The following is a 17,477-nucleotide window of genomic DNA, read 5'->3' as shown; positions in this document are numbered from 1 at the left end:
ATCTCGAGATCTTGTATTAAAAATTTAATTTTGGTCTATAAATATAAAAATGTATTTAAATGGGTAAACCAATGTTTTTTTTAAAAAAAAATTTTGTAACATATTTTTTTAAAATAAAGTTACATAAGAAAATGAATGGGTTGTCTTGTGAATGAAGCATACAAACTGTAAGTTTGAAAAACATCACTGAATACTTTTGTACTTGTTTATCCTCTTCTATATATTCTTAATATATTCTTGATATATCAATTAATCAAATTATTACATTTCATTCGTATCTAATTTCTTCAAACCATCCAAGTTCACTGCTAACAAATGTTATCCGCTTTAGCTCATTACGTACTGCTGTCAACTTTACAGGTTTAAAACGTGTCTACCAGGAAGAGGTTTCCACACTCTTATAAAAAATATTTTGTTCCCCTCTTCAATCGATGCGAGATCTCACAATTCACCCCCTTGGGGGCCTGCGTCCTTGACATACCGCCCGGTGTCTAGCTCTAATACCATTTTGTAACAACTCAAGCTCACCGCTAGCAGATATTGTTCGTTTTGGCCCGTTACGTATTGCTATCAGCCTCACGACTTTAAAACGCGTCTACTAAGAGAAGGTTTCCACGCCCTTTTAGAGAATGATTTATTCTCCTTTCTGACCGAGGAGATCTCTTTTAAAAATTATTGAAATTTATTATATTGCAATAATTTTAACATTTATAATATATTTATTAGAAAATAGACGGAATATATAATATTTCTTAAAAAAAAAAACAAACAAAATCTTATATAAATGAAAAGTCACTAAATTAATGGTGGGCGTTTTATTTATTAAAAAAAAAACCAAAGAAAAATGTAATATATATTAATTGATCATCGGATTAAAATTCCGTGGAATCTATTAATATTTAAAAATATATATATTTATAAAAGCAAAATTCGAGTATAGAAAAATTTGACCAACTATCCATTATATTACGATTATGTACCTATAATTATGATAGTACGATGATGAAGTCATTTATGATTAGTCCACATATGCATTTCAGTTGGTATAAGCACGATGACGCTCCCTCATGTGTATCATTATGTATGCATCACAACACGTTCTGATGTACTATGTTGAGACTCTAGAGGGCGGCCAATCACCTTCAAATATGGTTAAAAGTCATTTATGGCTTGTCCACATATGTATCTTTGTTGGCAGACAAATTGAGTCGTTCTCCTGTACTACGATGCTACTCTGATGAGATTCTAGAGGGTTATAAGCTATTTCTAACAGTAATGAAGTCAACTAACCTCACGTAGATAATTTAGCTGGTTTGGCAAGTTCCAGCTAATTGCACGCTTACACCAATTAAGCTTAGAAGCATGATTGTTGTGTTTCAAGGTAGGTAGGAATGAGTGATCAAAACCGAGATGTGCAAAGTATCAAGAGTCCACGATTTCAATAGGTAATGGTATAAAATATTTAAATTGGGTTACTTTGAGTTATTCATTATGTGTATCTCTCAATTGGTAAGTCATCTGAAAAGACCGATGTTTTTTGTTACGATGAAGTTGAAGTTGAACAAACGATTTGAGTAGCACTTCTCTGCCCACAAAGCTCTCCCATGGACCGACCAAAAATGTTGGATGTCGTGACGATGCTCGAAGGAGACGGCTTGACTGAGCGTTGGGAGGAATTGAAGAGAGTCGAGGTAGTCTACCATGAAATTGAATTTGCATCTTTTCAAACATCTGAATGGATGATTGATGGGACAGAAGATGTTTGTTGTTTTGAGTTATGCAGTCCTAGTTTGGCTAACCTTATTTGAATCATAGTCTAGCACTTGGATGAGTTTCTAACAATCCAAGCCCACCACTAGTACACAGTGTTCTCTTTGGGCTTTCTCTTTCGGGCTTCCCCTCAAAATTTTTAAAACGTGTCAGTTGGGGATAGGTTTCCACACTTTTACAAAGAATGTTTCGTTCCTCTCTCCAACCGATCGAGTTGTTGATATTAGTTTGCTATTCTTTTATTTCTTATTTGCCTCGAGCTTGATTTGCAGGCAATTCACCGTAGTGGTTGCAAGGATTTTAGAAGAAAAGAGAGTTAAAAAAGTGGCGACGACGATCGGTAGCAGCAATAGACGGTGAGAACCATGAATGGAAGAAGAAAGAAAAACAATAAATATAACAATATATTTTTATTTAAAATTAGAAAAAAAAAGTCCAATAAATTTATAAATTTATAAATTTCTAATTTTGTAATTAATAAGTTATTATAAAAGAAATAATTAATTAACTAAATATAAAATTGAATTTATGACTAAAAAAATTTTAATTTCTAAAAAATTATGAAAAAAAATCGAAAATTCAAAATCTAAATTGAAGTTGGAGGTGGCAGCGGGCCGTAAGAAGTTCAGAGAGAACGGAGGCATCTTCAATTGCTCAGAGACGCCGCCGTCTGAAACCCTAATTTCATTTTGTTTGCCTCTGTGTTCTTAAATGTACGCGCTGAGATCATCGTTCTCTATTTCCTCTCGCCATAATCCTTCCTCCTTGCTCCGAATTGATCCGCTCTTGTACTGTTTCTTCTCTTCTTCTTCCCACAGCCAAGCCTCTGCTTCATATGGAATCGTTGTTCAATACCTTATTGATACCTTCGAACTCTCCCCCGCCAGAGCGGTGTCGATTATGAGGAGCCGCAGAGGCCTTGAATCAACGGAAAAGCCTCAATCCGTTTACAAATATCTTTCAGAGCTCGGATTCTCCAAAGCTCACATTCAATCGACGATTCGCCTTGCGCCGCAGATCGCGTTTTCCAACATCGAAAGGACTCTGAAGCCGAAGATCGAGTTCTTCCAGAATCTTGGCTTGGTCGGCTCCGATTTGGGTAGGTTCATTTCCAAGCATTCTACGCTTTTGACTGTTAGTTTGGAGAAGAGATTGATGCCTAGTGTTGAGATTCTTAAGAGTGTTTTCCCCAAGGATGAGTGTAATAGCGATCTCCTGCAAGTTATGCAGCGATGTTCTGATATGCTTATGCGATCTCCGTATACAAGGTTGCTTGTCAATATTAGTTACTTACAAAGTTGTGGGATTGTTGGTTCTCAACTCTCTATGTTACTGAAGAGGCAACCTGCACTTTTTGGTATGCGTGAATCTCAAGTTAGAGATATTGTTTCTATGGTTGTAGAGACTGGTTTTTCTACAAATACTAAAATGTTTGTTCATGGACTTCATTCTATCAGTAGTGTAAGTAATGCGACCTTCAAGAAGAAAGTGGAATTGATTTGCAGCTTTGGAATAACTGAGAAGGAATGTATGAGAATGTTTACTTCTGCTCCTGGTTTGATAAGAACCTCCGTTGGTAAACTTAAACGTGGTCTAGAATTCTTTATGAATGAGGCAGAAGTCAGCAGATCAGATATTGTTTGTAAACCTACTTGTTTGATGCACGCCATGCAGGGGAGGGTGCTCCCTCGGTATAGAGTTCTTCAGGTCGTAAAGTCGAAGAGGCTATTGGAGAAACACCCGCAATTGCTTGATATATTGGGGATGTCTGATGAGGATTTCTTGGATAAATTCGTGCATAGGTTTCCTGATCATGTGACAGAATTGTTGGCAGCCTTTAGAGGTCAATGCATGGATGAATTGCAGCCTAAGGAGTTGGAAACACGAAGACATGGCCAGAACTAGAGCTTATTTGATCCAACATCTAGTTGCTCATCACGACCAAGTGTTTGCACATCTAGTTGCACCAGATTTGAACCAAGTCATATGGTTGTTTGCTGCCAGTATGAACTTGGGTTTCTTGCAAGAGGCTTGTTCTCTGTGACAGAGCACTTCTTAAGATTTTGGTAAGTTTATCTGACAATGGAAAAATCAAATTCTTCCTAGATGTATACACTTTAGCTTGGATAGTGTGCTTTGTATTGGGAATATTATTGAACTCGTTGATAATTATTTGAACAAATCTCACACATTTGATGGGTATGTCCTGGTTTATGTTCATGACTTGTTCTTGTTTAAGTTAGGATAGCCTCAATTACATTCTTGAACTGTCTGGCTATTAGTTCCTTGTTTGTTGCTTTGAAACTTGAACAGTCTCATCTTAGCTTTAAAATGGAGCCTTGGCCCTCATAACTTCATAGCTATCAGATTTGGACTTCCACATTGGGCTTGAGAATTTTAGTTGTGATTTGATTATTGATTCTCTTTTGCAACCATAGTTCATCTTGCCAAGATCTTCAAGCTTAGGGGAGAGTGCACCAAATCAATTCTCATGTACCAACCTCAATACAACATACAGAAGAATGTCAATATATTTCAAGTGAAAAGACAGTATTATATCCAACATATTGAATATTTTATGGCTGCTCGTTATATGTCGGGTGTTTTTTCAATTTGGTCTCTCGTTGTCGATGAAGAATAAAATAGGATTCTAATAATCTGAATGGAATTTTAACGGGCGTAGGTTGATTCATTATAGAAAGTTTTAGGTATTTTCGGTGGACTGATCAAAGTTGTTTCGGTGGATTGTTTCCATTAGTTGACTTGGTTTGTTCACTCCTACTAAAATTTCTATAAGAAAAATGTTAATTTGTCGGTTGGTTGTGATATGAATTGAATCATGTTCATCTTGATAAATTTTACCCCCCATTGTTAATTTGTTTACATAAATAAACTAAAAATAATTAAGGGTATAAAAAATTAGAAAAAATTTAATAAAAAAGAAGTCCACTTGGTCGGAATTTTTTTAATAATACTTTATATTCTCGGTGGTTATATTATTTTATAACTTTTTATATTATTTATTTATTATTTTCAATTTCGTTCAACAGATGGATCTGTGGCGCAATGGTAGCGCGTCTGACTTCAGATCAGAAGGTTGCGTGTTCGATTCACGTCAGGTTCAATTTTTTTCCTTTTTGATTTTTTTTTTAATTTTCCCTTTCCGATTTTTTCCTTTTTGATTTTTTTTTATTTTCCCTTTTCGATTTTTTCTTTCCTTTTCTTTTTCGATTTTTTTTTTAAATTTTCCCTTTTCGAATCTTTTTATTTTCTTCTTTCTTCCTCCTTTTCGATTCTTTTTTTTTTCAAAATTTCCAACTTTTTTCCCTTATTGATTTGTTTTTAATTTTCCCTTTTCGAATATTTTTTATTTTCTGTTCCTTTTTCGATTCTTTTTTTTTCTTTTTTCATTTGTGGATTTTAATTTTCAATTTTATAAATCTAATAAGGACGTTTCTATATATAAAAAAGAGGAAGAAATAATTAATACTTGAAATTAATGTTTTGAAGAGCCCCTAAAAAAAACACTATTTCCATATTATAGGGAACTCAAATGAAATTGTGTTTTAAAATGACTCATGTAAATTTTTCCGCTGTTAATTTTAATTTTTAAACACGTTAATTATCTCGTAGACAAAATAGCCCTAAAAAAACACAATTTCCATATTATAGGGAACTCAAATGAAATTTTATTATTTAAAATGACTAAGGTAAGTCTTCCGCCGTTAGTTTTATTTAATTATCTCATAGAGTCTATCACACTAGAGTTGAAATTAAAACCTAGATAGGGAATGATGAAGAAGAATATCAATAGATCAGTACTACAAGGTCAAAATAGATTAAAAAAAGGACAAATAGTGTAAAGTTCACCCGAAATAGGGCGTAGGTCCCATTATAATAAAATATTGAGAATAAATTCATACCTATCTCGAGATGGATTAGATTACGAGATTGGAGTCTTAAAATTTACACCTAAGTAAACCGACCCTAAATCAAAATTAGTGATTTTATAAATTTAATTTAAAACTTTTAATATTAGGTATAAAAAGTTATATTAAATCTTATTTAACACGAGCATTTAATGTGTTTGAATAATTTAGATTTATTAAAGTTTAAAAATGTATTAAATATTCTTCTAATTTAAACTAAATTAAGAAAAATAAATGATTATTTTTAAATTTTTGGACCGTTGTTAATCACTTGATCCTACGTGGTAATAGGATCAGCAACGAGTCATCAACATGCATATAAATAAAATGCCACGTCAGCAGACTATTGGACTTTCCCAAGTTGTCTGGGTTCTTTATAAATTCTCAAATTTGCCGTAGTTGCATAATTTCTTTATTTATTATAAACACAGCTGACAGAGCCGCCATTACCGGCACGAAACCGAAAGCTTTGAAGCTTCGATTGATCGGCCATGGCGTTTCAGAAGCAAATTTTGAAGAAGGCTCTACGAGAGGCGAACTTGAAGCGGTTCATTGGCCGTTCCAGGCAAGCCTTTTGTAGTTTTTTCTCTTCGATTCCTTCTTCTTCCGCTGCAACTGATCTCAAACCTGTTCTTCCGCCGTTTGATTACACGCCGAAGCCTTACAAAGGACCTCTTGCCGATGAAGTTTTTCAGAAGCGGAAGAAGTTTCTCGGCCCTTCGCTTTTTCACTACTACAAGAAGCCGGTAGTCTCTCTGATTTCAACTACTATTCCTTATTTGATTGAGTTTTCTGCATTGTTGATTCTGCTGTCGTATCGTGATTAAGATTGATGTGGAGTTCTGGTGGTTCATTTAAGTGAACCGATTGTGATTTCTGGAAGAAGCACTAGATCTCTGCATTTGAGCAGGATTTTACTTGATCTGGCCGCTTTTCTTGCTTCCTTGCTACGTGATGATGATGAACTCATGCAGATTTGTTGATTGATTTGCCATATTATGCGATACGCTTGGTTTTTTGGTTTTCTTGAACATTTATCATTAAATTGAACTTTGTGTATTTGATGGATATCCTTCAATCCGCACATTCTTCAGAAACTGATTCTTTTGGTCTTGCTCTCTTAATTGAATAGCTCAACATTGTAGAAGGGAAAATGCAATACTTGTTTGATGAGAATGGGCGGCGGTACCTTGATGCTTTTGCTGGTATTGTTACTGTTTCTTGTGGGCATTGCCATCCTGATGTCTTGGCTGCAGTCAATGAGCAAAACAAGCTTTTACAGCATGCCACAACCATATACCTACACCATGCAATAGCTGATTTTGCTGAAGCATTGGCTGAGAAAATGCCTGGAAACTTGAAGGTGTTTTTCTCCTTTCAGAATCATTAAATAGTATCTATTCAATTTTCGCTGTAATGGATGATTGATATTGAAGCAAAGCATCCAGGATATGTCAGGCTCTGTGGAAATTGTTGAACTTGTGTTCGGACCTTCATTAGAGATGGGATAAGAGATGTTGAATTACTAGAACTGGTGGATCTTCTCAACTATGATGGTTGAGTTGTTATCTCTTCACTACTTGATTGTAACGGGTCCAAGCGCACCGCTAGGAGATATTGTCCTATTTGTACTCTCTTTCGAGCTTTCTCTAGAGGTTTTTAAAACACGTCTTCTAGGTAAAAGTTTCCACATCCTTATAAAAAATGTTTCGTTCTCCTCGCTAGCCGACGTGGGATCTCACAATCCACCCCCGTCGAGGCCCAGCGTCCTCGCTGACACTCGTTCTCTTCTCCCATTGATGTGGGCCCCCCAATCTGCCCCCTTTGTGGCCCAACATCGTTACTGGCACACCACCTAGTGTCCACCCCTTTAAGGCTTAGCCTGCTGGTGTCTGGCTCTGATACCATTTATAACGGTCCAAGCCCACTGCTAGCCGATATTGTCTTCTTTAGACTTTCCCTTTCGGACTTTTAAAAAGCATCTGCTAGGGAGAGATTTCCACAGTAAAAAATACTTCATTCTCCTCCTTGGGATCTCACATTGATCTTCCTATTACCCTTGTATAGAACATCATTCTCCTGTACTGACTGAAACTTCTGCTTACTTGATTATGCAGGTTGTATATTTTGTAAATTCCGGGACAGAAGCAAATGAATTAGCCATGCTTATGGCCCGTCTATACAGTGGTAATCTAGGTATGATTGCATTGAGAAATGCATACCACGGAGGAAGTTCTAACACAATTGGACTGACGTCTTTGAATACATGGAAGTACCCAATACCTCAGGTTTTTCTATTCAGAGCTTAATCTGCAGTGATATTGGTTCATTTGGTTGCCTGTATGCTAGTGATAGAACTTCCATTGCCTTCTGGTTTTCTACTAGTCTGATCATGTGCAATTTACTCGGTGCAAACACACGTAATCTATTGCTTGTTTTAGTCGACAGCTGCATTTGCTGTAGTTTGCATGGCAGTTCAATCTAAGTATTTTGATTCATCTGCAAAATTCTTGTGGTACCTTGCAGGGTGAAATTCATCATGTTGTGAATCCCGATCCATATCGTGGTATCTTTGGGTCAGATGCTAGTAGTTATGTCAAAGATGTCCAAGATCATATAGATTACGGTACTTCAGGAAGAGTTGCTGGATTTATAGCTGAAACAATTCAGGTTTCTTTTTCTGATGTCTGAAATTGAACATGATAACCACATTCTACATAAACTTGAAGGTACATTTGGTTTTCCATTATCACAGGGTGTTGGAGGAGCTGTTGAATTAGCACCTGGATACTTGAAACCCGTTTACGACATTGTTCGCAAGGGTGGTGGTGTTTGCATTGCTGATGAGGTTCAAACTGGCTTCGGTCGTACAGGAAGCCATTACTGGGGCTTTGAGACGCAGGGTGTGGTTCCTGATATAGTAACCATGGCAAAGGTAATAGTCCTGTTGGAGAACCACCGCAGCACGGCAGCTCATCGTTCGTGTCGTTCATTAGAAGTTATTCCCAGCGTTCCTAAGTATTGAACTTTTCAGGGTATTGGAAATGGTTTGCCATTGGGAGCAGTGGTGACAACGCCTGAAATAGCAAGCACGATGGCTCAAAAACTTCAGTTCAACACTTTTGGAGGGAACCCAGTTTGTTCTGCGGGGGGACTTGCAGTTCTAAGAGTTGTTGACAAGGAGAGACGTCAAGCACATTGTGCAGATGTTGGTGCGCATTTACTAGAGGGATTGAGAGGTCTCCAGGAAAAATATGAAAGTAATTTCTCTTAGACTATGACTTTAATTTCTAAGTAGTCCACCTCCCTCTAATACTTCTTCACGAACAATATATCCCGGTTGGAGAGAACAAAACATTCTTTATAAGAGTGAAAACCTCTCCCTGGCAGATAAGTTTTAAAAACTTTGAGCGGAAGTCTGAAAGAGAAAGCCCAAAGAGGACAATATCTACTAACAGTGGGGCCATATGCGTTTTAAAAATCTTGAGCGGAAGTCTGAAAGAGAAAGCCCAAAGAGGATAATATCTACTAACAGTGGGCCATATGCGTTTTAAAAACCTTGAGCGGAAGTCTGAAAGAGAAAGCCCAAAGAGGACAATATCTACTAAGTGGGTCATATGCGTTTTAAAAACCCGAGCGGAAGTCCGAAAGAGAAAGCCCAAAACGGATAATATCTACTAACAGTGGGTCATATGCGTTTTAAAAACCTTGAGCGGAAGTCCGAAAGAGAAAGCCCAAAAAGGACAATATCTACTAACAGTGGGCCTGTAATGTTACAAATGGTATCATAGTCAGACATCAGCCAATGTGCCAGCGAAGAGGCTGAACCTCGAAGGGGGGTGGACACGAGGCAGTGTGCCAGCAAGGACACTGGCCCCAAAGGGGGTGGATTGAGGGGTCCCACATCGATTGGAGAAGGAACGAGTGCCAGTGACGGCGCTGGGCCCCGAAAAGGGGTGAATTGTGAATGAGATCCCACATCAATTACGGAGAAGAACAAAAATCGTGAGAGAAAAAACTGTGAGGGAAAACCCAAGGACAAATATCGGTTGGTGGTGGGCTTGAACCATTACAACATTAGAACCCTCGCAAAAGAAATCATATCTCATTTGAGTAATGAATTTTGTTCCTTTCCCAGTCATAGGAGATGTACGAGGAAGAGGATTAATGATAGGTGTAGAATTCGTAACGGATCAGAAGGACAAAACCCCGGCAAAGACCGAAACCGCAGTATTGTTCGAGAAACTAAGAGGTACTTCTATTCTCTGATCTCCAAACCAAATAAGCCAAACTGAAAGTAACTTATGGCTGCTGTTCTAACGACTCGTTTGGTTCCGATTGAAGAACTGGGCGTTCTCGTGGGGAAAGGAGGTCTGCATGGCAATGTATTTCGAATAAAGCCCCCAATGTGTTTCACAAAAGATGATTCAGGTATCTTATATATCTTTTAATGAATCTACATTTCATGAACTGTCTGTTTGGCTCTGAAAATGAAGATTTTCTTTGAGTTTCTCATACTCCTTTCCCCGCCTCATCTGCAGATTTTCTTGTTGATGCTTTGGACTATGCCATTTCAAAGCTGTAAAAGCTTCAATCTGGTAAACAACAACAACGACAACCCATCAGTGTTCTTGTATGTTACTTAAAATAAAATGTAATTCTTGTTTGTAGGAGCTACCATGTGTTGTTTACTATATTACAAGTTTTAAACCAGGACTTAGTTTCAGAAACCTTCTTTTTTCTTTCAAAAACTGATTGAACATTGTTTCTACGAGTGAATATAAGTATTTATATACAGAAGTTTATAATTCTACTTTGTCGTCGACCTTAGCTTAGATCACTGTTGGATGATGAAAGTCTCACGTCGCCTGATTTAGGGAATGATCATGAGTTTATAATCTAATGAATACTCTCTCCATTGGTAGGAAGCCTTTTGGGGAAGCCCAAAGCAGAACCATGAGAGTTTATGCTCAAAGTGGACAATATCATACAATTGTGGAGAGTCGTGTTCGTCTAACATGGTATCAGAGCAATTTAGTCGTGCCAATAGATTGGTAAATCCTCAAATATCGAACAAAGAACTCCAAAAGAAAAGGAGTCAGACTCCTCGAAAGCAGTAAAAAATGACTAAGACGCCAAGGGAGTCGAGTCTCGATTAAGGAGAGGCGCACTTTGTTCGAGGGGAGGTGTTAGATGATGAAAGTCCCACATCGCCTAATTTAGAGAATGATCATGAGTTTATAATCTGAGGAATACTCTCTCCATTGGTATGAGGCATTTTGGGGAAGTCTAAAGCAAAGCAATGAGATCTAGTGAAATCTTCAGATTTAAGAAATTCAAGATCTAGTGAAGTTCCAGACCTGAAATCTTCAGATTTAAGAAATTCAAGATCTAGTGAAGTTCCAGACCTGAAATCTTCAGATTTAAGAAATTCAAGATCTAAAAACTTCATATTTGGAGGGAAGGATGAGGTTCCAATTTGAATAACAGAAACTAACTACTACTACATGCACATACATTCATGAATGTCATTCTAGTAATCAGTTCACCACAAAAATTTCCATGTCATCACAAAACTACACTAAATATAGATTATATTTGAGACAACTTGGCAATACAACAGATGTCAAAAATCAATCATACTTACAATTTTTCTCTCGCGATAAGATTCTCATATCAATATTTACAGACGGGTGTGGTATGAGTAGGAAGCTTGCAAAATGGTATGCTATGACTTTGCATTCCTCATTATAAATGTTTTACCAATACACTACCAACAAGCTTGTAGATCCTTAGGATGATCATGAACCAACTTTGAACTTGACAAATGTTGATGGTGAACTATGTAGGCTCGCAAGGACGATTAGCCCAAAGCAAGCTCAATGCTCGGAGTCGTTGAAAAAACTCCCCAAGAATAAGAAGGCCTTGAGCAGATTGCCGAGTTGTTAGAATTTTGTACATCTGTTGCAATGTTTCCTGTCGTAGATGGTCAGCCTATTTGGGCATTAGAAAAGAGAGAGTAGAAAAAAGTAGGTAACGTTCGATGAAATATTCAACAAGACAAACATAACCTTAGATCTACCAATTATAACGAGAAGTGGAGTTCTGAGTTATGTCTGAGCTAAACCTTGGAAATCTTAATGTCATAATGTCTTTCAAATCAACAACTATACAAAATGATAATCTAGAGTCAGATTTGTCGATTGACTTCGTGAATAAGTTCCAACAACTATACAAAATGATAATCTAGAGTCAGATTTGTCGATTGACTTCGTGAATAAGTTCTAAATGCATAGAGGATGAGTGACTAAGATGATGGACGCTCTCTAACACACATGGCCTCGACTTCGGACATGGGGCATGGGAGGTTAAGGTGACCAAAGAGAATGATAATAAAAGAACACACATCTTATGAACACATGAGCTCAAGAAATATGTTACCTGATTCACAAAGCTAATGAGTGCTTCTAATCTTTCCATTGCAGCAGTCATCTGTAGGGGATAACTTCCTTCACTCAGCTGACCAGCCACTACGCTCTCAAATAGATTTTGTTGTAGTTTTTCCATACCCTGTCTTAGAGCATCTTCTGCTTGTAAACACGATTTCGTAAGGCTACTAGTTTCGGAAACTTGTTGATCGGTCAGTATCTTCAGCTGAGGTATCAAAACCTGTATATGACATAACTTTGTGAACAATATTAAACTAAGAGGTTGTTAGTTCATATATATATCTACTTAGTGCTCTCATTATTGAATATCAAAAAGCTTTCCAACTTTCTAACATCAAATATTGTAGGATCGGTGGGTGATCGAGAATTGTGAACCCAATATATTCATCGAAATCAAGTGATTTTCTCTACGATGTAAATAATGTGAAAATGTAGAAGTGGGATTTTTGAGACGACAATTGAAATTCATGCTTCTAATCTAAAGCTATAATCTTCGTTCTTCTACGAGGTAGTCCATGAAACTATACGATCATGTGCACTCTCTAGGGAGCCATTTTTTTAGTGTCAAAGTCTAGTTTGATAAGAAGATAAGCTCCTTTCCTGTCAATATCTCATTATGATTCATAAGAACATACCTTGAGAAGTTCTGAAGGGCGAAATCCTCCTATCCATAAGAAAAGTCTTTCAGCTGATGTTTTCCACATGCCTGACATGATATAGGAGACGTCTGCTTTTGCAGCTTTAGCTTTCATGCGAAAGAATTTAAAGTAATGTCTCATTGCATTTTCTACGAGTATTCGAAGCTCGATATCAGTAATATCAGCATGCACTGCAGTCCTCAGATCACATATCTGCCTGTTCTGCTCTTCTACCCATTGCTCATACTCTGATTCAAATGCAGAGATGCCTACAAAACAAATAGTGATGATATATTGAGAAGATAAGAATGCTAAAGCTCAAGGTAGATTGCATGTGAAAATTCCAAACTCTGAATATCAAGGCATCCTACATAACTAACATTTTAGGCATCAACTCTTTTTCATATCAAACAAGATGCGATGTCGAATACAACATATCAACCCCGAGGGAAATTATTAGAAGTGGTAAGGAAGACCTGTAATAGCCCAAGCTCAAGCTCACAACTAACAGATATTGTCCTCTTTGGGCTTTAAAAAACGCGTATGCTAGGGAGAGAGAGGTTTCCACACCCTTGTCAAGGATGTTTCGTTCTCCTCCCATCTCCTCTCACTGGACGTGAGATCTTACAAGACTAGTCAATCTTGATAAAAAGTGAAAAGCAAAAAGAGGAGTGAACTTTTGGTAGAGTAGTGATGAAACATGGAACCACCTCCAATGGAAGAACTTTCCTTTCCCACACATCAATCAGTCAATCTTTACGTCTAGGACTCAAAAACGTTTATACACACACGCTTTACAGTTTACGATGACCCACATGTTCGGCTAAGAGTTTGGACTTTTATATTCATCGTAGACAATACCACAAACACTTGATCTGCAAGAATTTAAGCCACTGATCACTTCCCTTAACTTTAAGCTCTCAAATTAATTTCAGATCTTGTAGCTTTCAATTCCCATCTTTCAGTTACCAAGCCACTAAACACCAAACAACAAAGGATCTATAATATTGACAAGACACAAGAGCATCAAAGATCAAAAAGAAGCGTAAGAACAAACAACGATTGGCCACAAGAAAACCAACCTGAATTTGTGGTTCCTGATAAACCCGACGGGTTATTATCAAATCGGGATCCAGCCAACAGACCCTGAAGAAAAAGACAGGGCGCGACATCAAATTCGAGGCGATGGAATTAAGCCAAACATAATGTTCCATCAAAAAGTTCGATTAAGGGCTAAATAAAATGAAGGAGAATCAAACATTGTTCGTACTTGTTGTCTTGCTTTTTCAAGCTCTTGCTCCAATTGGATGAGTTTTAAGCGGCTCGATTCCAATTGCTTAATATAGGCCTACAAACGAGATTTGAATTCGTAGTTGTTTACACTGTTCTGTGATTGCAATGAAAACTTTGAAATTGAAGCAAGAATTTCGGGCCGTACCTTTTTTCGCAGGCGACTTTTGCGAGCTGCTTCCCGATTTTGTGCGAGCCGTCTTTGAATCTGCAAATGAGTTTGTAAGTATAATGGTTCTTGATGGAAAATAAAAAATAAAAAATAAAAAATATTTAATCTTAATTTAAATTTAAATTTCATTGAATTCCATAATTTTAGCCAACTTTAAAAATATTTTAATTTCACTCTAAATAGCTTAAGAAAATTATTAATTTTATACATTTAATAAATTATAAAACATAAAAATTTAGATTAAAAAAAAAAGGGACAATAAAGCTAATTTCTTTTCCTAAAGTTTATAATTTTTTTTTGGTCAAACTTGTTTTTGTGCAAATTTTATTATATTGAAATTAATAAATTTATAAAAAAAAATTAATAGGAAATTAAGTGGAAATTGAAGGATAAAAATTACTCAATTTTTAAATTTGAATCATATATTTATTTGTTGTTAAATGATAATAGTGTAATATAATTACACAGTTTAGTCTCTAAATTTTAATATTTTATATTGGTCCGAGTTTCTAATTTTTTTAAAAAAATATCTAATAATTATTAGACTCTCAATTTTATTTTCAACAAATTTATACTTAAATAATATATTATAAAAGTTGAAAATAAATAAAAGTAATATTAGAAAATTTCCTATTATTGTTTTAAATTTTATTTTAAAAACACTCCGCTATAAAAAAAAATTATAGATTTGAATATTCGCTACATTTATTTTGAATATAAAGTATATACTATTGATCATACCTTTTCATTCCGTTTGGTATCTTTTTGGTTATAAATGTGAGGATCTCCAAGTGAGCCGAGCGAGGCATCATCCGACTAAAAAAAATTTAAAATAAAAATAATAAACTGCATTTAAACTTCAAAACAAAAAATGTTCATAAACAGTTTTAATGGGTTCATTAAATTTAAATCGGTAGGTTAACATGAAGAAAGGCTCATTATTATCGAACTACATTTTTTAAAAATTAAACAAAATACTAAAAAAAAATGTAGATTTAAAATTTTTAATTTTAAAATCCGACTCAAATCTCGAAAATGTTCTTACAAGTTTAAATTAAAAAAAAAAGGAAATATTTGAATTTACTACTCGGAGTTTTAAACAGGGTAATCATTTAAACGATATACATGTAAACTTTTAACGACAATTTGTTTTTTTTATATACTTATTATATTTAAAAAAAAAAAAAAAAAAAAAAAAAAAAAAAAAGAAACGGAAATGTTATGAGAAGAGTACCTGATTTTCCAGCTTTGTATCGGCCTCCATTAGAAGAGATGGTGCGTCTAAATTGGTTCGGAAAGTTTCTCCCCACATTCCAATTGGGTGGATAGGCTCGTACAATCCCACCCTTCCTAAATTCTCAAATTTAATTCATAATGAGTCCACACCCTATTTTCGAAATTAATATATTTTTTAACAAATTATAAAACATACAAAATAAAAACACATATTTATTATTATTATTATTATTATGTTTCTTTTACACGGATCTTCTGTCCTTGAAAAATATGAAATATTTTTTATTTGGTAAAAAATAAAAAATACTATATTCCCATTTTTCGATAAAACAACTAAAAAGTCAAAATAAGCCTAATTCTACTGGTTATAATTATATAAATAAATAAATAGATAAAATAAAAAAATTGAAATACTATATAATAAAACCAAAATATCTAAATTATTGTCATTTTAAATTTAATTTTAATTCGGAAATTTGAAAAAATAGAGAAGAGAGAGAAGGACAGATTAACCATATAATTAAAAACAAATAAAAATCATGTAACAATAAAAACAAAATATGTATATATATAATTAATATTAGTTCCAAAGCCAAGTTCAATAAAAAATAATACAAATAAGCTGGCACTAATCCTTTTATTTAATTTCCCCCCTTTTAATGTAAAGAAGAAAAAAACCAACATGTTCTTGCAGGTCAATATTTTCCCAGAAACTACCAAACCACCAACAATTTCATCTATCAACTCCGAGCAACTCGAACATAACTTAACAGTAACACCAAATAACAAATCGAATTAGAAGAAACCAATCAAAATAGATGGAGAATCGAGAGAAACACCATCGTTGATCCAAATTCACTCATAGCAATCATAAGAACGAAGAACGAAGAACGAAGAACGAAGAACGAAGAACGAACCTGGAAGAGAGGAGGACGAAGAAGGTTGGATTGAAAAAGGAGCATGTTTAGGGTAATTAGTGAGCTCAAACATAGACATCCCCAAATACAAACCCTTCAAATCAAAATCAAAATCAAAATCAGTATCTTCTTCGATCACTTGCAACTTCCTCTGAATTCCTGCCTTTTCTCTCTGCTTTCTCTAATTCTCTACCCTTCTCTCTCCTCTCCTTTTGGTCTCTTTTTTTTGTCTTCTCTCTCTCTCTCTTAAATGATTATATATATATATATATATATATATATATATATATATATATATATATATATATGTTTATATGTTGGATGTGGGCTTAGTTTTAATTGGGTCAAGGTTGAATATGATTGGAGTTTCATGGCTGTGGTTTCTTCAATCTTTGCAAATTATTAGTTTTGGGGTTTATTTTTGTGATGTCATTTAAAAAAAAAAAATAATAATTTCTGTTTATAATCATATGCTTCATTAAAGTTTTTTTTTTCTCTCTATTTTCATTATTTTATACTATAGTATTTGATGATGATATCAACCTTTGTTTTGCAATAATAATGTCTTCATTTTTTTTAATTTAATTTAGGAATATAAAAACCTTATCCTTATCTGATTGATCTTAGATTTGCTTTGTCATGAAATTAAATAACCATTCGAAATGGAAATACTACTTGGATCCCTTTGATCATGTTTTTTTTTTTAATTTATTAATTTGAACTTAAATAGCCATTAAAAAAAATAGATAATACGTGAAATTCTATATGGGTTGGAGGGGGGAACGAAATGTTCCTCCCTCGCAGACATATTTTAAAATTGTGAGGGTGACGACGATCTGTAACGGTGCTCGCGATGAATTTGAGCTGTTATATAATGACCCGAGCTAAAAAATCTAAAATTCTAAAATAAGAATAAAATTGCATGATTTTATTTATTATTTTTAAAAAGTATGTCCAAAAATGTGGAAGAATGTATAAAATGGAAATTGGGGCCAACCAATGGGTGAATAGCATCTCCCACTTTCATGGTTGCCATAGTGTACTAGTGAAGAGACATCCAAGTGCCACCAATATTA

General features: G+C 35.1%; 3 protein-coding genes and 1 non-coding gene across 5 annotated transcripts; 3 read left to right on the top strand and 1 right to left on the bottom strand.

Moving 5' to 3' along the window:
- Positions 1-2,366: 2,366 nt before the first annotated feature.
- LOC111435860 lies at positions 2,367-3,972 on the top strand. Its single transcript, XM_023073421.1, has one exon. It carries the CDS (start codon positions 2,482-2,484, stop codon positions 3,673-3,675), a length of 1,194 nt encoding a protein of 397 aa, XP_022929189.1. The 5' UTR covers positions 2,367-2,481; the 3' UTR covers positions 3,676-3,972.
- An 850-nt stretch (positions 3,973-4,822) lies between these two features.
- On the top strand, positions 4,823-4,894 carry TRNASTOP-UCA. The gene has a single exon. It is a non-coding gene; the product is annotated as a tRNA-Sec (tRNA).
- A 1,222-nt stretch (positions 4,895-6,116) lies between these two features.
- On the top strand, positions 6,117-10,491 carry LOC111436070 (alanine--glyoxylate aminotransferase 2 homolog 1, mitochondrial-like). The gene is made up of 9 exons (XM_023073761.1): positions 6,117-6,445; positions 6,832-7,062; positions 7,817-7,987; positions 8,226-8,369; positions 8,455-8,634; positions 8,734-8,959; positions 9,838-9,951; positions 10,044-10,130; positions 10,241-10,491. The coding sequence occupies exons 1-9, from the start codon at positions 6,191-6,193 to the stop codon at positions 10,282-10,284; spliced, it is 1,452 nt and encodes a 483-aa protein (XP_022929529.1). The 5' UTR covers positions 6,117-6,190; the 3' UTR covers positions 10,285-10,491.
- Positions 10,492-11,256: 765 nt separating this feature from the next.
- Positions 11,257-16,623, bottom strand: LOC111436071 (transcription factor TGA1-like). 2 transcript variants are annotated; one of them, XM_023073762.1, is made up of 9 exons: positions 16,402-16,623; positions 15,483-15,598; positions 14,990-15,064; positions 14,225-14,284; positions 14,057-14,134; positions 13,869-13,932; positions 12,784-13,055; positions 12,141-12,368; positions 11,257-11,693 (listed from the first exon to the last, which is right to left on the bottom strand). In XM_023073762.1, exons 1-9 carry the CDS (start codon positions 16,478-16,480, stop codon positions 11,541-11,543), a joined length of 1,125 nt encoding a protein of 374 aa, XP_022929530.1. In that variant the 5' UTR covers positions 16,481-16,623; the 3' UTR covers positions 11,257-11,540. The 2 variants fall into 2 exon arrangements, with proteins under 2 accessions (XP_022929530.1, XP_022929531.1); XM_023073763.1 differs by having other exon boundaries at positions 11,257-11,675.
- Between the last annotated feature and the right edge of the window lie 854 nt (positions 16,624-17,477).

This window comes from Cucurbita moschata, unplaced genomic scaffold (genome assembly GCF_002738365.1).
Source record: "Cucurbita moschata cultivar Rifu unplaced genomic scaffold, Cmos_1.0 Cmo_Scf00051, whole genome shotgun sequence".
Taxonomy (NCBI): Eukaryota; Viridiplantae; Streptophyta; class Magnoliopsida; order Cucurbitales; family Cucurbitaceae; genus Cucurbita; species Cucurbita moschata.
Note: the sequence above shows the minus strand (reverse complement) of the source record. Positions and strands in the feature narration are given on the sequence as shown.